The 23,530-nt window shown below is 36.4% G+C and overlaps 2 protein-coding genes and 7 non-coding genes across 9 annotated transcripts; 1 reads left to right on the forward strand and 8 right to left on the reverse strand.

Moving 5' to 3' along the window:
- The first annotated feature begins 1,613 nt into the window (after window positions 1–1,613).
- Window positions 1,614–3,253, forward strand: ino80c (INO80 complex subunit C). The gene is made up of 5 exons (XM_065260833.2): window positions 1,614–1,969; window positions 2,164–2,256; window positions 2,349–2,460; window positions 2,647–2,714; window positions 2,798–3,253. Exons 1-5 carry the CDS (start codon window positions 1,745–1,747, stop codon window positions 2,927–2,929), a joined length of 630 nt encoding a protein of 209 aa, XP_065116905.1. The 5' UTR covers window positions 1,614–1,744; the 3' UTR covers window positions 2,930–3,253.
- Window positions 3,254–7,151: 3,898 nt separating this feature from the next.
- On the reverse strand, window positions 7,152–7,224 carry trnat-ugu (transfer RNA threonine (anticodon UGU)). Its single transcript has one exon. It is a non-coding gene; the product is annotated as a tRNA-Thr (tRNA).
- A 1,251-nt stretch (window positions 7,225–8,475) lies between these two features.
- On the reverse strand, window positions 8,476–8,548 carry trnat-ugu (transfer RNA threonine (anticodon UGU)). Its single transcript has one exon. It is a non-coding gene; the product is annotated as a tRNA-Thr (tRNA).
- Window positions 8,549–9,225: 677 nt separating this feature from the next.
- On the reverse strand, window positions 9,226–9,298 carry trnat-ugu (transfer RNA threonine (anticodon UGU)). Its single transcript has one exon. It is a non-coding gene; the product is annotated as a tRNA-Thr (tRNA).
- A 1,392-nt stretch (window positions 9,299–10,690) lies between these two features.
- trnat-ugu (transfer RNA threonine (anticodon UGU)) lies at window positions 10,691–10,763 on the reverse strand. The gene has a single exon. It is a non-coding gene; the product is annotated as a tRNA-Thr (tRNA).
- A 1,582-nt stretch (window positions 10,764–12,345) lies between these two features.
- trnat-ugu (transfer RNA threonine (anticodon UGU)) lies at window positions 12,346–12,418 on the reverse strand. Its single transcript has one exon. It is a non-coding gene; the product is annotated as a tRNA-Thr (tRNA).
- A 1,988-nt stretch (window positions 12,419–14,406) lies between these two features.
- On the reverse strand, window positions 14,407–14,479 carry trnat-ugu (transfer RNA threonine (anticodon UGU)). Its single transcript has one exon. It is a non-coding gene; the product is annotated as a tRNA-Thr (tRNA).
- Window positions 14,480–17,922: 3,443 nt separating this feature from the next.
- On the reverse strand, window positions 17,923–20,910 carry LOC135743237 (nuclear factor 7, ovary-like). Its single transcript, XM_065260834.2, has 6 exons — window positions 20,310–20,910; window positions 20,075–20,170; window positions 19,690–19,920; window positions 19,546–19,568; window positions 19,338–19,456; window positions 17,923–18,842 (listed from the first exon to the last, which is right to left on the reverse strand). The coding sequence occupies exons 1-6, from the start codon at window positions 20,703–20,705 to the stop codon at window positions 18,301–18,303; spliced, it is 1,407 nt and encodes a 468-aa protein (XP_065116906.1). The 5' UTR covers window positions 20,706–20,910; the 3' UTR covers window positions 17,923–18,300.
- A 1,695-nt stretch (window positions 20,911–22,605) lies between these two features.
- Window positions 22,606–22,678, reverse strand: trnat-ugu (transfer RNA threonine (anticodon UGU)). Its single transcript has one exon. It is a non-coding gene; the product is annotated as a tRNA-Thr (tRNA).
- Window positions 22,679–23,530: the final 852 nt, after the last annotated feature.

The following is a 23,530-nucleotide window of genomic DNA, read 5'->3' on the forward strand; positions in this document are numbered from 1 at the left end:
CATAAATGTGTATTAATTAAAAACATATAGTTGTAAGATAATATCTATTGAAAGAGTGAATATTTTTTTCTCCTTCAATGCATGTGTTTGCCACGGATTGAAGATTGTAAACAGTTTATTTAATTTTAATTAACAGTTAAGTAACTTTTGTTCCTGAGTTAGATGTTGATTAACACTAAACCAGTCTAAAAATCAGTCCAGTTTCCCAAGCTGTAAACCCATTGGCTCTAAAGTCTTTTTTTTCTTATAATAAACTGACATGTTGATAACACATTCAGTTTATGTGTTTATGAGTACACTTTCAGAATGCTCTTAGTTACATGAATATCTTTACTGTATGCTTCTGTGAGTGTGGTGGTGCTTATGAGGTGTCGCGCTAGGACGAGTGAGCATAAGGATGAGAGGGAAAAATCACAGTATACTCACTACAAAAATCTAGACTACACCACTGGTTTTGACATCAGGACAACATTGGGTTTTGACGTCAATCTGCCATTGGGTTTTGACGTCAGTAGTAGGACGTTGGGTTTTTGACATCAGACCGGCGTTGGGTTTTGATATCAACCAGATTTTTATTTCCCATCATAATGGAAAAGCTGCCCAAAGATAGAGCTTGAAGTCTGATAGCTTTGGCCTTTTCCACCTCATCCACTGACAGTTCTACATGTTCACGGCTAAAAATCAATACTTTATAAAATCGGGTTTGAAAACACATGTATATTTAAATGAACTTTTGGACCTAGTCTATGAATCTGCCCAGAAGCATAAATTATTAAGTTACAAGTAACTTAATACATTAAACGCGTTGTGTACGCTAATATACGTTAAATGTACAGCACTTAAGATGTGTTTTATATGTATTTACAGTGGAATCATATGACGTTGCATTTTCATATTGTTTTACATGTAAGACTTTCCTCTTTCTGATCCTAGAATGAAAGAAAAGCAGGGAAATCTTGCGCTTCTGCCTAGAGGGGATATTATACAGCCACGCCAAATCTCGCGAGATGTTGGGTTTAGGGGTTGGATTGGGCATAGATATGTATATAAAGGCTAGATGGCTCGTCCGCGCTGATGGCCAATTGAGTGGAACGTCCGCATTTTGGCGGCCATCTTAGGACAGGGCGCTCGCTCACTCGTAGCATTGAGTTTTAATGATGCAGGTACTTTTAAATGACCATAACTTGCTTAATTTTTTACCGATTTTCAAACGGATTGGTTTGTTATAAACGTCAAAGATGTACCTATGACACTGAATACGTATACTAAAAATAAATAAAAAAATTCATGAAACATGTTAAAGCATCCAGAATTATAGCCACGTTAATAACGTTTGTAAAAAACCAAACCGTTTGTAAATCCGTCAAGAATTCAGCAAGTTACGAGCATTTTAGTTGGCGTATGTCACTCACCTTCCGTCCACAGCAGCAGGGAGCAGCACTATGGCAGCACTGACCTAAGATGGCCGCCAAGTGACGACACAGCTGACTCCGCCTTGAGCCATCTAGCCTTTATATACATATCTATGGGATTGGGATGGAAACAGCGCTCATCTGGCGAGATTTCACAAGATTTTGGCCGTAGCTGTATGCCATCTATCCACAACCGAATCCTGCGCGCTTGTCTGCATCACTTCCGGGTCAGTAGGATGTTGTTTAGCTGATGGATAACGTGTTTACAACAGATTTGAACACAGTTGTTACATTTCAGGTTATGGTCTGTGCTTTAAAAACAGTGAAGACAAATGTCTGCACCCTCCGCAACAGGTACATTAAATATCAGGGATTTAATTCCACCGACCGGCTCAACGAATAAAGTTCAAACAGCAGCGGCGTTAGTCGCTCAGGCTCGAGCTAAGAAACGAGCTGTCAGTCCGGCGACCCACACTACTCTCCAACCGAATAATAATAATAGTAACAACAGCAAGAAAAGAAAAACACAGCCTACAACATCGCCTGCACAAGCTCAGGTAATCACATCTTTTAGTTCATTGTTTTTTTTTATTGTTTAGAAGCATAGATTTAGGAAAGTGTGGCAGCAGTTCACAAACTTTAGGATGGTCAGAAAGCTACTTGACAGACCTGTTATATACATTTTTTTTAATATAATGAATTCGTCTTATTACAATTATCAAAGGTTTTAATGATTGATTTGACTTTTCAGGTTGTTCCTGTGGAGGGGAATGCTGAAGGAAAATTAGTAGCGGATGTTGACTCAGCTGCTAAAACTCTACCTTTTAAAAACCCCAGTTTTGTGGTAAGATGTTTTTTATTTGATCAAAGTCTGTTTTATAAAATACTTTAAAAAAACATATTGTATATGCTGAACTGAAGTTTCTCTTTATTTAGCACTCGGCTATTGGTGGGGCAGCAGCAGGGAAGAAGAATCGCACATGGAAGAATCTGAAGCAGATTTTGGCAGCCGAGAAAACACTTCCCTGGAAAGCCACTGATCCCAACTGTAAGTCTGATTTCCAGCATTAATAAATTACATATTAAAGGTATTCATATTCAGTCAAAATATTTTAAACAACTGATAAGAAGAATTGCCAGAGCCTATGTGGATGTCACAACAGATTTGTTATATCTCTACTAGTACAATGATTTACAATATTCACAGTTTTTTTGTATTTTGATTCTTTTTCAGATTGTACCATAGATGCACCTCCTTCTATGAAGCCTACTAAAAAGTACTCCGACATCTCTGGTCTGCCGGTGAGTCTGTGTAATTTGTTGTAAAATGTCTTCCTAATAATGTCAAAATAATTATATCCTAATGTTTTTTATCTTTATGTCAGGCAAACTATACTGACCCCCAGACCAAACTACGCTTTGCATCAACAGAGGAGTTTTCCTACATCCGCCAGTTACCCACAGATGTGGTTACCGGATATTTAGCTCTTCGAAAAGCCACTTGCATTGTGCCATGAGAGTAAATGTAATTCCCCCACATGCACACATATATGTACATGCATGCACACACAGACATGTACATGACTACAGGATGTGAAGGACCAACAGAATTGGATCAAACACAGATCAAATTTTGATCCGTGTGGATATTTGCAGTTACTTTGCAAATATCTTTTCCACTTCTGGACTTCCAATGTCAGTTGAAGTCCTGTAATTCTAAGGATCTGGGATCATGTGTTATAAATGATGGATGAAAAGAACCTGCTGCTTTAGAGTATGAGCCTGTGAAGATGTTTTAAGGATATGTTTTCTTGTGTTGAATAAAATTTTATTTCCTTTTATATGGCCGTTACTTACAGTGCCCTCCGCTAATATTGGCACCCTTGGTGCTGTGATGTCTTTAAATGTCTTTATTGTTTAACATTTTGATCTTTTGCCCAAAATATTAACAAGAAACCCAAACTCTTGTTGAAAAAAAAAACAATTGCAAACAATATATATACAGTACTGTGCAAAAGTCTTAGTCCACCACCACCAGACTTGTTCTTTTTGAAGTTTTAATGTCCATCCATATTTATTTTTCAATCTGTTTTATTAAGATACAAATAAACAATACAGGAAATATGTAAAAAAAAAAATACTTTTCAGGGCTAAATGTGTTTTGTCTGTGTTTAGTGTGACCTCTCTTGGCACTAAACACATCTTGAGCGTTTTTAAGTAGAATGAAGTAAAAATACTAATTTCTTTGAAATTAGGATTTAATTTTATTTAGGGTTAAAAGATGCTGCAGTTTCCTGCTATTGCTCAAGTGGAAGGGGAGTTTACCCAAAAAACCTGACACATCAGTTTACATTTTTATACAGTTTTTAATACTATATATACACATTTACTGTATTTTCTTGATGTATTATATTTTAGAGACAGAGAAACAATAATATATGATCACTATAACATTGCAAAAACATCAAATCTAATTCTGGCATGGTGGCCTAAGACTTTTGCACAGTACTGTATATATATATTTTTTAAATACATGTGTGCCACATTTACTGGCACCCTTTTAATCAATTCTTTGTGCTACCTCCCTTTGCCAAGATAACAGCTCTGAGTCTTCTCCTGTAATTGCTGATGAGGTTAGTGAATACATGGCATTTAAGTTTGTAGACTAAAATGGCTAGGGCAAGAATTAGATTTTGTGGTCAGTAAACCATTTTTGTGTTATTTTGTGTCATTGTCCTGCCAGAAGATCCAACCACAACCCATTTTAAAGGAATAGTTCACTTAAAGGTCCGGTTTTTCCTGTGTTTTCGAAGACTTGATTGTTAACTGTGCGCAATATAACGCGTTCATGTTTTGTGTGTTAAAAACGCAGTATTTTTTCTTATCTCTATACCTCTGGTGCAGTAACATTATCTATACTCTCTCTCAAACTCAGTCGAAGTGCTGCAAAGTGCGTGCTCATCTGCCATACAATATAGTTCTTAGTTTGTATCTGCTTAAAAAATCCCCACATTTTGTTTTGTGCCACCATACTTATTCCTGTAACTAGTCATGTAACAGTCTTTAAATAGGGAAAACATGGAAGTGTTTGGTGGCTTTTAAATGTATCCCTGTTTGGATCCTAAGGAATGAATGGGACAAGGCTTACAGGAGTAGTCCACTTTAAAAATGGGGTCCATTGACTTTTCATAGTAGGAATACAAAAATACTATGGTAAGTCAATGGGCCCCATCTTTAAAGTGGACTACTCCTTTAATACTACTAACACATTCCCCGGCGCTGTGCAAAGATGAATGCATTGAAAGATAGGGATGTATTAATTCATTTAAGTTGCGGTAAGAAAATAGTAAAATATTGAAAAAAATATATATATTTAATAATTATATATGGAAAAGAATACTATTGAAGTGAATGGGGCTTATGATCGGTTTGGTTCCCTCAAAATATGTTTTTTTTGTGTTCATCAGAACAGACTAATTTATTCAGGCTTGTAACAACAATTAGAATTTTTATTTTTTGTGTGAACTATAATATTTTTTGATATTGGATAGAGTCCATGATGCCACGTATCCTTAAACAAATGCCCAGATCCTTTGGAAGAAAAAAGAAAACAGATTTAGATTTTAGATATTAGTGAAGGGGAATTTATGAATTTTAGTGCCTGATCTTTTTGATTTTGCTACCCTCTTCCACCATTCTGAGGTATCACAGAGATAAACTAAAAATGCACAACCTATTAATTCTCATGTAGGCCTATTCTTCTTTTATCTAAGACGTCTGCCCCAAATTTTAAAATCGGACAGAAAAGCTATAGAAACATAGGTTTAAACAAAAAACATTAATGTGCATTTAAATGTGATGTTCTCTAAACTCAACAAAGAAACAGGGACCTTTTTGTAAAGCACCATCTGGTGGTTACAGGAGGAACTCTTTTTCAGCCAGGATAGGAATTGTGTACGTCTGAATTACTGACATTCGTTTATAGTGTTCTGCATATTGTTTTGCCACCTTTAACTCGTTTTGTCAGTCACACCAGTGTGTAACAACAGTAAAACACTATAGGACACTGGTAATGTTTTGTGGTTTGTTAGTTGCTTGTGTAGCCTTTGAGTTTTCCATTATATTGATTATAGGGGGTTTACTCAAACTGACAGGTAAATTCAGGGTGTCCGCGGATCCTTAAAAAGTCTTAAAACGTCTTAAATTCCGTAGTATGAAAATAAGGCCTTAATAAGCATTAAAATGTCTTAAATCCGGGTATCAAAGGTCTTAAAATGTTGTCCAACCAACACCGCCAAGAAGATTGTAACTGTTTTATACATGTTCGTCTCATGTGTCAGGAAAAACTGAATAGGTGGAATCTACTAAAGCACAAGTTTGCGGGGAATTCGCTAAAGTGCGTGGACCGGGTATAAGCAAATGGAGAAAAGTGTGAGTTTTAGCTATGGGGAAGTGCACATTTAATGAAAACTGGTTACTTAACCCTGATTTTGCTCAGTGGTAAAGACAAGTTAGCGTACGGGGTCCGTTGTTTATTTTGCAAGAAAGCTGTAAAACTCAGAACAATGGGCATCAAAGCTTTAGTGTCACACATGCAATGTAAGAAACATAAAGCCGCTGCAGAAACCTGTTAAAAACATCCGGCATTTCTCCGTTCTGTTGTGCCTGCAGCAGTAGCCCTAAAGAGCACCACGGCATGCTAAACATCTGCATCAGCAGTTTTAAGCACCACGGCTTCTGCTCCATCAGACATCCGATAAACGTTTGGCTCCACTGCCAAGTCCAAAAACGAACGAAGCCTGTCTTCTTTTTTCTTTTAATGGCGGTTGGCACCTAGCTTATAGGTGCATTAGCGCCCCCTCTGCTCCGGAGGGTGGATCTACTACACTCTTTCCCTTAGTCCTGGTCTCATCAATTTAATTATTTCTATTTTTGCCATAAAATATTTCACTGCCAATGTTTTGTCTCAAGATGCACACCAGTAATGTATTTTGTAAGTTATATTAAAAAAAAAAAAAAAAACTCCTTAAATGTCCTAATATAAATAAGACCTAGTCCAGTTTTAATCTGGGTAACCATACCTAATATTTTAACATTGTTGTTATATAAAACCATGTGTTTATTTTATGCACATTATACATTATTTGAACCAATTATTATTGTCTCATCACTATTGTCATCGTAAATGCTTTGGCCCATTTAGCTCTATTTTTCTTACCAGAAAATATCAGATTACTTGATCATCATCCTTACCAAAATAATTGTTAGTGAAACCCCTAGATTGGTTAAAACATTTTAAAATTATGTGATTTTAGTTAATTATAATGCTATTTTTCTTCATATATTTTATCATTGGGGATTTCTTAAAACTTGTCTGATCTTATTCCTGTGAACCAGTCTCGTTTCATCTTGCGGAACAAGTGTCTTGTCACACCCCTAGAAAATACAGTTTTTTGTTAATAAAGATAAAAGGTTCTAACAAACATATACATAGACTATAAAATTGGACTTCATTGTCGTGATATAGGTCTTAAATTTAATTCATTATGGTCTTAAAAAGGTCTTAAAAAGTCTTAAATTAGACTTGGTGAAACCTGCAGAAACCCTGAAATTGCTCAGTTTCCTTCTTTTAATCTATGAAGTCATTTGAGATTAACACAGATCTGTGTTTTCTGTGGTATTCAGTCCATAAGAGCTCAGTTGTGTCAGAACATCATCTGTTTCAAAACATATTTGTGTAGGCACCAGCGAGAATTGAACTCGCGACCCCTGGTTTACAAGACCAGTGCTCTAACCACTGAGCTATGGAGCCTGACTTAATGCATGACACTCATGTAAATTACATAAAGTATTGTTAGCATAACCAAGCCACACCTAGAGAATTGGCCGGTGGCCCATTGTATCATAAAGAAAGTGTGAAAGGCCTAATCTTAATTTGTAAAACCACTCTCACAGAAATTAACAAGCAATCTCTGGGAGTGGGTCTACAATATTTAGTGTGACAACAGTCATCTGGCATTGAACATTTTCTGGTATAGTATAGGCCTCAATTGGTTTTATTAGTTCTGTAGTAGCTCCATATGAACTAAACGGAATGATGTTTTGATGGTGTCTAAATCTAAATACAAACAATATGACAACATTTCTTTAATGTAAAATCAACAACAACAATGTCAATAACACAGAGGTAAAAAGAAGCTAGAGATAAAGAAGTCTAGGTGTTGCCTCACCACGTGGATCAAAAATTCAGGATGACAGTCCCTAAGTACATTTGGACTACAGAGGACCGTCAGAGTCAGAAAGTAACACATTTTTTTATTATTTAGGCTCCTTAGACAAAATGTCAAATGCTCTCGTATTTGTAAGTCACTTTGGGTAAAAGCATCTGCTAAACCAATAAATGTATTTAAATAAGGAGGACAGAAAGGTGAAGACAGACTGACTGGGGCAATGGATTGTACTGTATTTATAGCTACTGGGTACTAAGGAGAGGCATGAAGATTGGCAATAATTTAGGGCACTTAGAATTGAGACAAATATTTAGAATGCAGACGAACCAGATTCATTTCACTGTGGTATGTTCACACATGAGGTCTGAAGATCAGATAGAATCACACCGGCACTGAAAACAGCTGCAGTAAAGAGTCTGACTTTGTGACACCATCATTTGTTTATTCCTTAAAATATTTTGACCAAACAATTTTACAGTCTTTATTAAAAAAATTGTAGAGACAAGTTGGACTTTGTCATTGATTATGCCTAATATTATGTAGATTTACATTCGCACAAATTAATGATACATTCATATAAAGCATTATACACACCATATATTAAAGGGGGTCCAACCAACAATGTTTAGCTGTGTGGTCTTACTAAGACTGGTTTAAGGTCTCAGATACTTATCTGTAAGGCAACACTGGCTCACACTTTTTCAATATGTTCATCTTTCCTTGTATCTGAAGTTTCTTATACATTGAGATCAATACAAGTTTTTTTTGTGGTATTCAGTCCATAAGAGCTCAGTTGTGTCAGAACATCATCAGTTTTCAAAACACATTGGTGTAGGCCCCAGCGAGAATTGAACTCGCGACCCCTGGTTTACAAGACCAGTGCTCTAACCACTGAGCTATGGAGCCTGACTTGACATATGTCACTCATGTCACTCATCGGATTGGCCGAAGGCCCATTGTATCACAAACATTTAAGTGTGACAAGCCCAATCTCTTGTGAATGTTTTTCACATAAATGTACAAACAAGAGCGTATCTTCAATATTTATAATATAACAGATTGGACATTTTCTTGTATAACGAACTGCAATTGGTTTTACTTTTCTTAAGTAGCTCCATATGTAAAAACTAAATGGAACATGTTTAAATGGTGTCTAAATCTAAATACAAATAATATGACTGGTGTTAAATGTAACAAGTCCACCCCTTTAATGTGAAATCTAGAAAAAGAATACTGTGGAGATCATATTGTTTGTATATGTTCTGTCAATAACAGAAAGGTTTGATGTTGTTGCTTTTTGAAACGCGTCTCTCTGTGTATGCACTACTGAGTGCACTTAAACGTGTGCATACACAGACGGAGGGCGAATTACAAACAGCACAACATATATAGTTGCTCCACATTAAAACATTACGTTGTATTTTAGTGCTCTATTCGCCAAATGCATGTTAATGGACTACATGTATGTCAATGGGTATCTATGAAGTTTCTTATACATTTAGATCAACACAGGTTTTTCTGTGGTATTCAGTCCATACGAGCTCAGCGGTGTTAGAACATCTGTTATCAAAACCCAACTGTGTAGGCCCCAGCGAGAATTGAACTCGCGACCCCTGGTTTACAAGACCAGTGCTCTAACCACTGAGCTATGGAGCCTGACTTGACATATGTCACTCATGTAAACAACATAAGGTATTGTTAGCACAACCACGCCACACCTAGAGAATTAGCTGATGGCCCTTTGTATCACAAACATTTAAGTGTGACAAGGCCAATCTCTTTTGTGGACGTTTTCGTGAGTGTATCTTCAATATTTAATATAACAGATTGGACATTTTCTTGTATAACAAACTGCAATTTGTTTTACTTTTCTTAAGTTGCTCCATATGTAAGGACTACATGGAACATGTTTAAATGGTGTCTAAATCTAAATACAAATAATATGATTGGTGTACATTTTGCTAGTCCAGCCCTATAATATGAAATCCACTAAGCCTGAGTTGAATAACCACGTCATCCAAATGACTTCAATAGCACAGAGGTATAAAAAGCTGGAGATAGGTGTAAAAGAAGCATAAGTGATACCACACCTTTAGGATTAAAAATCCTAAGTGAAAGTCACTTTAAAATAATTTTATGTATAAACTACAATTACTAGGGATGCACCTAAATAAAAATTCTTGGCAGAAGACCAAAAAAGAGGAAACCGAGGCCGAAACACAGAAAGAAATGATGCAAATTATTAGTACACTTGCATTATGGATAAGACTGTGTACTAACTTCACTAGGGGTGTGACGGATCACAAAACTCACAGTTCGGAACACATTACAGTTTATCAGATTATTTTTTGATCAGCAAAAAATGGGTGGAAAATCTAATAATAAATAAAGAATTTACAAATATTTATAAAAAAAGAACAAAGTTGCAGAACAAAGTAAGGTTTGAAATTAGCATTAGGTCCAGAAATCAAATTAAATGAATCATAACACTGTCTTTATTGTATAAATTAAATAAAATTATTATATTTTAGAGCTACAGAAGTGATTTTCTCTTGTCTTGGGTTGTTTGATTAACATTAAGTAGGTTAATAGAGGTTACTGTCTCTTTAAGACCAAATAAGCACAGACTGGTGGTTTCTGATTGTTATCTACATACACTTAAGACATCAACAAATGTTTTTATAGGAAAAAGAATACTGTAGAGATCATTTTGTTCGTATGTTCCCTGTCAATTACAGAAAGATTTTATGTTCGCTTGCTTTTTGAAATGCGTCTCTCTGTGTATGCACTACTGAGTGCACTTAAACGTGCGCACACACAGACGGAGGGCGAATTCCAAATGGCGCAGCATAAACAGTCGCTCCACATAAAAACATTACGTTGTTTTTCAGTGCTCAATTTGCCAAATGCATGTTAATGGACTACATGTATGTTAATGGGTATCTATGAAGTTTCTTATACACTGAGATCAATGCAGGTTTTTCTGTGATATTCAGTCCATACGAGCTCAGCAGTGTTAGAACATCTGTTATCAAAACCCAATTGTGTAGGCCCCAGCGAGAATTGAACTCACGACCCCTGGTTTACAAGACCAGTGCTCTAACCACTGAGCTATGGAGCCTGACTTGATATATGTCACTCATGTAAATACATAAAGTATTGTTAGCACAACCAAGCCACACCTAGAGAATTGGCTGATGGCCCATTGTATCACAAACATTTAAAGGTCACAAGGCCAATCTCTTTTGTGGACGTTTTCGTGAGTGTATCTTCAATATTTAATATAACAGGTTGGACATTTTCTTGTATAATAAACTGCAATTGGTTTTACTTTTCTTAAAGCAACACTAGTTTTTACCTTTAAATAATGTCTCTAAAATAATTTCAGTGATAGAGCAACTTTTAACTGGACAAATTGTACTGTTGCTGCAACCTGAGCAGCCTCTTAGCTGCTACAAGCACACTCTGAAAGTGGTGGTGGAGGGTAGGAAACACAGCCCCGCCCCTCCCCCTGCCTGCAGAAGAGTGTCTGATACCAGGCACTGTTGCGCTTTTCAACCACATGGGGAGCTGTAAGTCATTTTTACATGGAAACTACATAGTGTTGCTTTAAGTTGCTCCATATGTAAGGACAACATGGAACGTATTTAAATGTTGTCTAAATCTAAATACAAATAATATGATTATTGTTAAATATTACAAGTCCAGCCCTATAATGCGAAATCCACTAAGCCTGAGTTGAATAACCACGTCATCCAAATGGCTTCAATATCACACAGGTATAAGAAGCTGGAGATAGGTCTAAAAGAAGCATAAGTGATACCACACCTTTAGGATTAAAAATCCTAAGTGAAAGTCACTTTAAAAGAATTTTATGTTTACAATTACTAGGGATGCACAGAAATAAAAATTCTTGGCAGAAGACCGAAAAAGGGGAAACCAAGGCCGAAACACAGAAAGAAATTATGCAAATTATTAGTACCCTTGCATTTATGGATAAGACTACTAACTTCACTAGGGGTGTGACGGATCACAAAACTCACAGTTCGGATCACATTACAGTTTATCCAATTATTTTTCGGATCAGCAAAAAATGGGTGGAAAAATCTAATAACAAATAAAGAAATTTAAAAAATATTTATAAAAAAGAACAAAGTTGCAGAACAAAGTAAGGTCTGAAATTAGCATTAGGTCCAGAAATCGGATTAAATGAATCATAACACTGTCTTCATTGTATAAATTAAATAAAATTGTTTAGAGCTACAGAAGTGATTTTGTCTTGAGTTGTTTGATTAACATTAAGTAGGTTAATTGAGGTTACACTTAAGACATAAATAAATGTTTTTATAAGAAAAAGAATACTGTAGAGATCATTTTGTTTGTATGTGCCCTGTCAATAACAGAATGATTTTATGTTTGCTTGCTTTTTGAAATGCGTCTCCCGTGTATGCACTACTGAGTGCACTTAAACGTGCGCACACATAGACGGAGGGCGAATTCCAAATGGCGCAGCATAAACAGTCGCTCCACATAAAAACATTACGTTGTTTTTCAGTGTTCAATTTGCCAGATGCATGTTAATGGACTACATGTATGTCAATGGGTATCTATACATTTAGATCAACACAGGTTTTTCTGTGGTATTCAGTCCATAAGAGCTCAGTTGTGTCAGAACAGTATCTGTTTTCAAAACACATTTGTGTAGGCCCCAGCGAGAATTGAACTCGCGACCCCTGGTTTACAAGACCAGTGCTCTAACCATTGAGCTATGGAGCCTGACTTGATATATGTCACTCATGTAATTGATATAAAGCATAGTTAGCATAACCAAGCCACACCTAGTGAATTGGCCGATGGCCCATTGTATCACAAACATTTAAAGGTCACAAGGCCAATCTCTTTTGCGGACATTTTCGTGAGTGTATCCTCAATATTTATAATATAACAGATTGGACATTTTCTTGTATAACGAACTGCAATTGGTTTTACTTTTTTTAAGTAGCAAAATAATATGAAATCCACTAAGCCTGAGTTGAATAACCACGTCATCCAAATGGCTTCAATAGCACAGAGGTAAAAGAAGCTGGAGATAGGTGTAAAAGAAGCATAGGTGTTACCACACCTTAAGGATTAAAAATCCTAAATGAAAGTCACTTTAAAAGACTTTAAAGTAAACACCACAATGTTGTTAAAAGATTCCTGTTTACACGGGCCCATAAAAACAACTAAAAGTGCAATATTACTAGGGATGCACTGAAATGAAAATTCTTGGCCAAAAAAATGAAAAGAGGAAACCAAGCCCGAAAACTGAAACACGGAAAGATATTATGCCAATTATAAGTACCATTGCATTTATGGCTTTGACTGTGTACTAACTTCACTAGGGGTGTGACGGTTCACAAAACTCACAGTTCGGATCACATTACAATTTTTGAGGCATGGATCCGATCATTTTTCGGATCAGCAAAAAAGGGTTGTGAAAAATCTAATAACAAATAAAGAAATTACAAACATTTATAAAAAAGAACAAAGTTGCACATTAAGCAAGATCTGAAATTAGCATTAGGTACAGAAATGTAATTAAATGAATCATAACACTGTCTTTATTGTATAAATTAAATACAATTATTTTTTAGAGCTACAAAAGTGATTTTTACTTGTGTTGGGTTGTTTGATTAACATTAAGTAGGTTAACTGAGGTTACTCTCTCTTTAAGCCCAAATTAAGCATGGACTGGTTTCTGGTTGTAATCTACATACACTCAAGACACAAACAAATGTTTTTACTAGAAAAAGAATACTGTGGAGATCATTTTGTTTGTATATGCCCTGTCAATTACAGAGAGATTGGATGTTGTTGCTTTTTGAAACGCATCTCTCCGTGTGTGCAGTATTGAGTGCACTTAAACTTGCGCACACACAGTCGGAGGGCGAATTCCAAACGTCGCAGCATAAACAGTCGCTCCACATAAAAACATTACGTTGTTTTTAGTGCTCTATTCGCCAAATGCATGTTAATGGACTAAGGGGTGGTTTCCCGAGGATGCGCTAATTCAAAATAAGTGTTCGGATTGTCACGTGTGTGGTTCCCTTTTCCAAAATATGTGTCATGCGTGTGAAGAGATCCTGTGTGCATCACGTGTTTTGTCAAAATAAGTGCCTGCTGGAGACGCGTCAAAACCGTTTATGATAAAAGAGACGCTCACGTTCCCTAAATACACGCAACACACTCCCTTAACACTAAACTCTGATTACGCATGAGATTGTGTGAGTATCTGGCACACGCAAGCGTCTCCGTTCAAGTTCAAGGCAGCAGGCCAGGCACTTATTTTGGCATTACACGTGATGCACACATGATCTCTCAAAGCGCAGAACACATATTTTGAAATGATGAACCACACACGTAACAAGCTATATACATGTTGTAACGAACTTCGCATCGTGCGCTTCAAAAAAAGAAGTCACCAGCCGCCACTGGCACTGAAATATCTTAAATACATCAGTGTCCTTTGTTTCACTTAAAAATGCACACAAGTAATGTTTTTAGGAAGGTATATTTGTTAAAACTAGTTATATTTCCTAATTAAACTGAGGCCTAGTCCTGGTTTAAGCTAATCCCTGTCCGGTAAACCACCCCTACATGTATGTTAGTGGGTATCTATGAATTTTCTTATAAACTGAGATCAACTCAGGTTTTCTGTGGTATTCACTCCATAAGAACTCAGTTGTGTCAGAACATCATCTGTTATCAAAACACATTTGTTTAGGCCCCAGCGAGAATTGAACTCGCGACCCCTGGTTTACAAGACCAGTGCTCTAACCACTGAGCTATGGAGCCTGACTTGATGTATGACACTCATGTAAATTACTTAAAGTATTGTTAGCATAACCGAGCCACACCTATAAGATTCAATCAGTCCATAAAATAGACACTTTGCCTGTTCAAGGACTTACGCTTGGTAGACTCATGAACAAAGATGTGTGCCAGTTCCAATGATGTCTTCAAGCTTTTAGCTGTTACCAGTGGGTTCTTCTTTACTTTACTGCGTATTCTGCGTTGTGCCTTAGGAGTCATCTTGGCTGGGCGCCCGCTTCTAGGAAGAGTAGCTACAGTATTAAAATGTCTCCATTTATAAACAATTTGTCTAACTGTAAGCTGATGGATGTCTTAACATTTTGAGATTGTTTTGTATCCCTTTTCAGCCTTATTGAGTTCAACAACTCTTGATCGGATATCTTTAGAGAGGCATGGTTCATAAAAGGACAGCAATCTTAAAATGCTTGAGTGTCTTTTAATCAATCAATGTTGCACTAAACCACACATTTAAACTTATTTTGTTAATTAAACTACAGTTAACAAGCTTGTGAAGTGTGTTTTCATAAAAGACACAAGAAACTAGAATGATTTGTGTGTTGTCAGCTTATACACATTGGGCTCTATCTTACACCCGGCGCAATGCAGCGCAATGCGCGACGGAAGTGTCTTTCGCTAGTTTCCACCCTAATTTTCACGTTTAGCGCCGCGTTGTTTAAATAGCAAATGCATTTGCGCACCCTTTTGCGCCCATGGGCGTTCTGGTCTAAAAATGAGGTGTGTTCAGGCGCATTGTTGGCGCGTTGCTATTTTGAGGCAACTAAAATAGACTACGCCATTGACCAACAAAAACCTGGTCTAAAGTCTAAAGTCAATGGCGCAATGTGTTTTATGTTATTTAAAGAGCGCATTAGTAAAATGCGCCTATAAACGGGAGGACAACGCGAGTTTGCTTATCACAAAGTACATGAATGCGCAAAGTACATGTAATTGATTGTTGTAACATTGATGTGTTGAGGCCAGGACCCTTGTCAAACGTATGATGTCTGTGACAGGTCGGACATTGCATGCCTGAGTTACAACAGCTTTCTCATGGCGAAACATCACTCTTTGCGAGGCCGCCACGGACACGCCCTTCAACGAAAAGTCAAGATCTTCGCAATTTATCATCGCAAAGGGCTTAAGATCAGTCTCACCTGATATGATAATGATTTGATTAAATCTCTGAGAACAGTGAATCACAGCGTAAAACAAGGCATTTCCTGCTACCTCTAGGTGGCGCTAGGACTGAAGCTGAATATTGGCATTAAAATGTGTTCAGGCCAAGACTCTTATCAAACATGTCAAGTGTGGGGCAGATTGGACATTGTATGCCTTAGTTATAACAACTTCCTGTTTCATGGCGAAAACGCTGAAATTTGTCAGGCCGCCACGGACACACCTTCCAACGAAAAGTCAAAAGCTCCGCAATTTAACATCTCAAAGGCCTTTAGATGAGATTGACCAAATATGATGACAATCTAACAAAATCTCTAGGAGGAGTTCGTTAAAGTACGAAGCCTGGAAATGACAAAATTTGCACAGAAATCACAGCAAAAATTCAAAATGGCTGACTTCCTGTGAGGTTTAGAGCTTCACTCCAAGAGACTTTTTTGTAGGTCTTGGGGTGACATATGACCCTACCAAATTTCGTATCTGTAGGATTTTCGTAGCGGCGGGGCTGTTCTCTTGAAATTTTGCAGGTGGCGCTATCGAGCCATTTCTGCACGCCCACTTCTGGCGCCTATGCCACATGTAAATTTTTGCCACTTCTGACGTGTGTGCAACGTTTTATGACTTTTTGAGCTTGTTTAGCCTGTCAAAATGCGATTCATTTAGCGATACTTTGCCATGCCGCCACGGACACGCCCTTTAATGAAAAGTCAAGGTCGTTGCTTTTTATTATCACACAAGGTCTTGAGATTACACTGGTGAAATATGATGTTGATATGGTTAAATACCTAAGAGCAGTAAGTCACAGCGTCAAACATGGTATTTCCTGCTGCCTCTAGGTGGCGCTATGAGTGTAACTGAATTATGCCATGTTGATGTGTTCAGGCCTGGACCCTTATCAAACGTGTGAAGTCAGGGGCAGATCGGACAATGTATGCCTGAATTACATCAGCTTCCTGTTTCATGGCGAAACATTACACTTTGCCAGGCCGCCACGGACACGCCCTCCAATGAAAAGTCAAAAGCTCCGCAATTTAGCATCGCAAAGGCCTTTAGATGATACTGACCAAATATGATGATGATCGGATTAAATCTCTAGGAGGAGTTCGTTAAAGTACGACGCTTGGAAATGTCAAAAAATGACAGAGAAAATTCAAAATGGCTGACTTCCTGTGGGGTTTAGAGCTTAGCTCCAAGAGACTTTTTTGTAGGTCTTGGAGTAATAGATGATCCTACCAAATTTCGTATCTGTAAGTTTTTCGTAGTGGGGGGGGCTGTTCTCTTGAAATTTTGCAGGTGGCGCTATCGAGCCATTTTTACACGCCCACTTCTGACGTCTATACTACATGTAAATTTTCGCCACTTCTGACGCGTGTGCAAATTTTCATGAGTTTTCGGGTATGTTTAGGCATTCAAAAATGTGATCCATTTCGGAGAAGAAGAAGAAGAAGAAGAAGAAGAAGAAGAAGAAGAAGAAGAAGAAAAAGAAGAATAATAATAATAAACGGAGCAAAAACAATAGGGTCCTCACACCCTGGTGTGCTCGGGCCCTAATTATGTGATCAACAAGTCATATTACCATATGTGTTTATTAAAGGACAAGTTCGGTATTTTACACTTAAAGCCCTGTTTTCAGATTGTTTATGATGAAATAGACCGGTTTTGACTGAAATTTCGACATATGATGCTGGCCCGAGAATTTTCGGGTGTTTCTTGTATCACCTCGCACCTCTATAATGGATTTATATGTGCACAGGAACAATCCTTCCTAAAATGCATTAAACTTTTGTTTACAAAGACGTGAAACTCACCGAGTTGTCAGGGGTGTTCACTGATATGCTCACACAAAAATCGATGCAAAAGACGCATTCCAACAGGTTTTATCGTAGTTTTGTCCAACTCCATTGACTTGTATTAGATGTGCTGTGAGGTACGGAAGAATATACGGGTGGTGAGGTGTTTAAAAAAATAGGTCCACAAGTTAACAACGAATGAACACCTGTTGGAAAGCATCGTTTGCAGCGATTTTTGTGTGAGCATATCAGTGAACACCCCTGACCACTCGGTGAGTTTCACGTCTTTGTAAACAAAAGTTTAATGCATTTTAGGAAGGATTGTTCCTGTGCACCTATAAATCCATTATAGAGGTGCGAGGTGATACAAGAAACATCCGAAAATTCTCGGGGCAGCCGCATATGTCGAAATTTCAGTCAAAACCGTTCTATTTCATCATAAACAATCTGAAAACAGGGCTTTAAGTGTAACATACCGAACTTGTCCTTTATGCAACTTGAGTGTGTAGTTCAAAGAGTCTAAATTATATATTTGAATTTACATACATACATATATTAATTACACATTTTCCCCTTATAAAGCGACAGGAGTATCACAGTGAAAAGCTCTAAATTATTTACTATTTGCTCTGAACATAATCTAAGAGTTATTTACTGTCTAGTATTTATTTATTATTGTCCTTTTCATAAGCAGACAATTACAAAGGAACTTCCTTATATTGTATTACTTATGTTATGTTGCCATGTTCATTTATGTATTGACTGTTGTAGTACCTCCTTTAACAAGTCTATCAAGTCTCATGTGACCTCCTCTTTCTGTTATTATCTCAAATGGGAGCCCTAACATTGTTCTGTTGTTACAAACACTTTAATTGGCAATATCTTCAATGGGGAGGCTGCATGACTATTATAAAAGAATGGAAACACTTTCTCTGTGAAGGTGGTTGTTAATGTGCATAGGCATTTGTTTGTTATAGGATCACAGAATGACACTTTTCCTCTGGTCCAATCCAGCTGCACTCTCACCCTTTGAAGTTTCTTTTGAACTGTAAGAGCTATTGTGGGTTTCTCTGGGGATTGTAAGAAATATTGATCATCCCTGTACCACATACACCAGACATTATTTATAAAAAAATCTGTATTTCTTCGGTTTGATTCTGTGGTTATTCCAATAATCCAATCTGAATGGTTATGAACTTCGATGTCCCACCAGTGGGATCCTGATATAAAGCCTTCCGAACCCAGGACACAGGGATACTTGTTGAATCTCTCTGAATAAAGTGGAAATGGTGATTCTATCCTTATTCCTTTCTTCAGACTTGACAGATCATCAGACAGGATGAGTTTTGGATGTGCAGTGTTGGGGTCCAGAATCACAGGAGCTGATACGAGAACAAACATCAGGATATTTTCCATTTCATGTCATTTGAAATGTATTGTTATAAATAAGATCTTATTGATGATCATTTTTATATGTATTCATTTTGTCTAACGTATGACCACCCACATTTATATGTCAATATAACACATACTGGATGAGCAGAAACTCCCACACAGTTATATAGAGAGTATGATAGGGCGCACACACACACACACACACACACACACACGTTTCCATGTTTTGAGGGGACATATAGGCGTAATGGTTTTTATACTGTACAAACTGTATATTATATTGCTTCCCCTAACCCAAACCCCAGCCATCACAGAAACCTTTCTGCTACTTTAGATTTTCAATAAACATCATTCTGTTTCATTTATAAGCTTGTTTCCTCATGGGGACCTCAAAATGTCCCCACAAGGTCACAAATTTTATTGTATTCCTATCTTTGTGTGGACATTTGGTCCCCGTATAATTACCAGGTACACACACTCACTGTATTGTATAAGATGTTGCATCTTTTTCCAGATTTTGAATGCCAGGTTGCCCAGGTAATCTGCCACATTAATCAATGTTCCTGAAGCCATCTCTGACAAAGGAGGTGAGACCTGTGCTCTGGAATAACATTCAGCAGTCAATACTGCAGTAATATTACAGTGGTTTTAAGACTTATAGTCACGAGTAACAGGATATGACTCATTTACCTTTCTATTGTTGCCTTGAAATTCTGAAAAATATATAAAGCAGAAAACATATGTATATATATCTCATTAAATTAATTTAAAATATTGAAACCACTGATGTCTACTCAAGTCAAGAGAGAAAAACAGTTAATTATGCAATCTCACTTTTACAAATAAGATGTCATTGGTTTTCGTCCGTTCCTCTGTGTCTTTAATAATGTCTGATAAAGCTGAAATCTCCATGTTCATCTTCTCAAGCTTCTCCTTTATCATCTGACTCTTCTGATCTTCCTCTTTCCTCAGTGCATTGATTGTAGCTTCTTCCTCATCTATGAGAAACTGACGAAGCTTCTTAAATTCCTCTTTTATCAGAGTCTCGGTTTGCAGAGACTGAGTCTGAATAGAAACAAATGAGGAAAAATTTAAAGGAAAAACAATAAAAAAATGTGTTAAATCAACTCTTCAGTTCCACATATCCGTCCATGATTGGGTGGGTGTGTTGAAAACATTGAGTATTTGGTCATTAAACATTTATACTGTAAATATTTACCTTGGTGTGAACACATGTGATATCATATTCTCCTTTCATTTCCTCTCTGTATTTAAGCTTTTCTTTCAATGACTGCAGTACAGTACTTAATTCCCTCTAGAATTTAAAAATGAAATAAAATCCTTAAAATCAATTTAAACATATATGCATTTATAATGTTATTCATATTCACATAAGGTAAACATTTTGAGCAACAAAAAACACAGACAGGTGAAGTGTAATAAACTTGTCTTACCTTGTATGATGAAACTATTTCACTGATGGGGCGAAATGTGTGATTAGCATGTTTTTGTGAATCTCTACACACTAAACAAACAGGCTCTTTATCTTCCAGGCAGAAAAGCATCAATTTTTCATTGTGTAAACTACAGGACTCCTGAGACCCCGATGATGTTCTTTGACTAATTTTTAGAGAGAACGACTCGCATATGTTTTTCAACACAAGATTACCAGGAGGTTCATCTTTCGAGGATCTTCTCCTGCAGATGGGACATTGCTGAGTATTCTTTGTTTTCCAGAACTGCTGAAGACATTCCTTACAGACATTGTGACCACACGACAAAAAAACAGGATCCTTGAAGATTTCATAGCACACAGGGCAAGTAAGGTCTTCTTCAGATAGTGAATCCATTCTCACTTTTCACAACAGCTCAAGTAAACAAAATTTCACTTTCTTAACTTTAGTTTAAAAGTAAATAACCTTAAATAGTTTAAATTAGTTTTAATAGTTTCTACTCCATTTACAAATCCACTTCCCAAAAATCCACCTCTCAATAAACACTTTTCTTCTGTTCTACAAATTTTATCCAGAAACAATAATCTGCGTGGCACAAAAGAGAGATAAGTAACTTCCTGGTAGGTTAAGAGGGTGGAGTTTCTGATATCCTTCTCTTGATGTACTTGTTAGTTAGAATTTCGATTAATAGATTTTTATCACTCTTACACTCTTGCACTTTTATTGTATTTGTGCATTCAAGCATCACAAATAAGAACTGAATACAGTAAAATGTACACTAATAATCATGGGTGTGATGAGACACTTATTCCATAAGATGACACACGAGAAAAAACAACCCTTTTTTTGAAAAAAATAAATGAATTTATTTTTATTAATAAATGATGATAAAGTAATCTGATATTTTTTGGTGAAAAATTACCATATAATATAATAATTGGTTTAAAACCAAGTAAGCATACACTGTAAAACAAAATCAGTAGAAATTACAATGTTATTGCAGCTGGGTTGCCGGTAATTTACCGTAGATTAACATTTATGTTATTTACTGGCAAGAGTTTGTTCAAAGTTAAATAAATTTTAAATATTAACAAGTCTTTATCTTTACAGAATAAAACTTTACAATAACAGCCTCATGCAAAGCATTCTGGGAACCAGAAATCATCATCAACCTTTTTCTGTTTTTTGCTTCAGATTTTGTTTCCCAGAATGTTGTTCTTGATGCTGTTTTTTAGTTTTACTCTGTAAAGACAAAGACTTGTAAATGTTTAATGTTCATTTAACTTTGAACAAAATATTGCCAGTAAAAAACATACATTTAAATCTACGGTAAATTACCGGCAACCCAGCTGGAATTTTTTTACAGTGTATGGTATTATTGAACAGCAATGTTAAAATATATAATGTAATATACCAACACAACACAATATTGTAATATTATATACCACGGCTGGTAAAGATGTAATTTTTGAGCAAGAACATGCATACATCAAAACGTAAAATTTTGTTGAAACCAGGGCCTAAAATTACTCAGTTCTCAAATCAGACTGATTTAATTCTGATCAGAGATTTTTGCTGCTTTTGAGTAAATTTAGATTGCATTGAATTGTTTATAAACTACTTTTGTTGCTTTGTTTTTTACACACAAAAAGTCTGACCAACAATGTCAATTGACGTCCTATAGTTCAAGGATATAGGGCCCAGTTGCATAAACATAGGTAAGTTAAGACTGTGTCTAAAGAACTAGTCTGACCAACTAGCAATTAGTTAGGGCTAATCAGATCTACTTTTTGAATTGAAATGAGATAATTCCCTTTTACAATTATCAGTTTATGTAACTGTATTTTACTTTTAAAGACATTTATCCCAGATTTCAAATAGATTAAGCATCTCATAGTTCACTGTACATACAAGTAGTTTGAACTTAATTTCAAAATTGTGTGTGAACAATGAACGCATTTAAATGATATGTTCTCGAAACTCCACATAGAAATTGTGACCTTTTCTTTTTAAAGCACCATCTGGTGGCTACAGGAGGAACTCCTACTTAGCCAAAATAGAAACCGCTTACAACAAAACCTCTTTGAGTTTTCCAGTATGTTCATCTATGAGTTTCACTTAAACTGTGAAGTAAAAAAAGGATATTGTTTCTTTCTTGGTATCTATGAACCTATCTGAGTTACTTATCTAAGTACATTGACATCAACACAGATTTTTCTGTGGTATTCAGTCCATAGAAGTGTGCTCAATTCAAATTCATTGTCAACACATTGTCTGTTTTTAAAATACATTTTCTAGGCCCCAGCGAGAATTGAACTCGCGACCCCTGGTTTACAAGACCAGTGCTCTAACCACTGAGCTATGGAGCCTGACTTGATGTATGTCACCCATGTAAATTACATAAAGGTTTGTTAGCATAACCAAGCCACACCTAGGATTTGCACCTATCCATTGTATCACAAATGTTTGCATGTGACAAGCCCAATCTCACTTTGTGAATTCTTTTACACACATTTACAAACAATCGCTTGGGAGTGTGTCTTCAATATTAAGTTTGACAATATTAAGTATTCTTTTAGAATGGGCTTCAATTAGTTTTATTAGTTCTTCAGTAGCTCCGTAAGAACTAAAGGTGTTTAAATCTTACAAGTCCTGCCCTATAATGTAAAAATTCACTAAGCCTGAGTTGAATAACAATGTCATCCAAATGGCTTCAATAGCACAGGGTTAAAACCAGCTGGAGATAAACTCTTTAAAAGAAGGATGCTTAAAAGGTTCTTCACAGGCGAGAACCTTTTTTGGTTCCTCAATAAACCATTTAGGCAAAGGTCCTTTAAAGAACCATTTCCTTCATACATTTCATACATTTTTATAATCTGAAGAACTTTTTTTACCTTAAAGAGTCTTTTTGAAACAGAAAGGTTCTTCAGATGTTAGGTGCTTTAAAGAACCATTTAGACAGACATTTAGATTTCTTTATGAAGATTGTAAATAAGTATAGATGTTACCACATCTCTAGGGTCAAAAATTCTAAGCACTTTATGTACACACTACAATGTTGACAAAAAGATTCACATTTAGGCCCATGACAATGACTAAAAACGCTATATTACGAGTACCAGTCCAGTAGATGCCAGATGGTGATGTTACATTGTAAAGAAATATTGCATGCCTTTGCACATCCTTCTAAAGAGTGATAAATGTAAACAATCAATACAATG

Source organism: Paramisgurnus dabryanus, chromosome 13 (assembly GCF_030506205.2).
Source record: "Paramisgurnus dabryanus chromosome 13, PD_genome_1.1, whole genome shotgun sequence".
Lineage (NCBI taxonomy): Eukaryota > Metazoa > Chordata > Actinopteri > Cypriniformes > Cobitidae > Paramisgurnus > Paramisgurnus dabryanus.

Excerpts from the sequence above, each read along its gene's own strand:
- ino80c (XM_065260833.2), top strand. The coding sequence starts at position 1,745 with ATGTCTGCACCCTCCGCAACAGGTACATTAAATATCAGGGATTTAATT. Across the intron at positions 2,461-2,646 it reads GAAAGCCACTGATCCCAACT|ATTGTACCATAGATGCACCT; the intron begins GTAAGTCTGATT and ends ATTCTTTTTCAG. Across the intron at positions 2,715-2,797 it reads CCGACATCTCTGGTCTGCCG|GCAAACTATACTGACCCCCA; the intron begins GTGAGTCTGTGT and ends TCTTTATGTCAG.
- LOC135743237 (XM_065260834.2), bottom strand. The coding sequence starts at position 20,705 with ATGGATTCACTATCTGAAGAAGACCTTACTTGCCCTGTGTGCTATGAA. Across the intron at positions 19,457-19,545 it reads TTCAAGGCAACAATAGAAAG|AGCACAGGTCTCACCTCCTT; the intron begins GTAAATGAGTCA and ends ATGTTATTCCAG. Across the intron at positions 18,843-19,337 it reads GCAACATCTTATACAATACA|CTCCTGTGATTCTGGACCCC; the intron begins GTGAGTGTGTGT and ends TTCTCGTATCAG.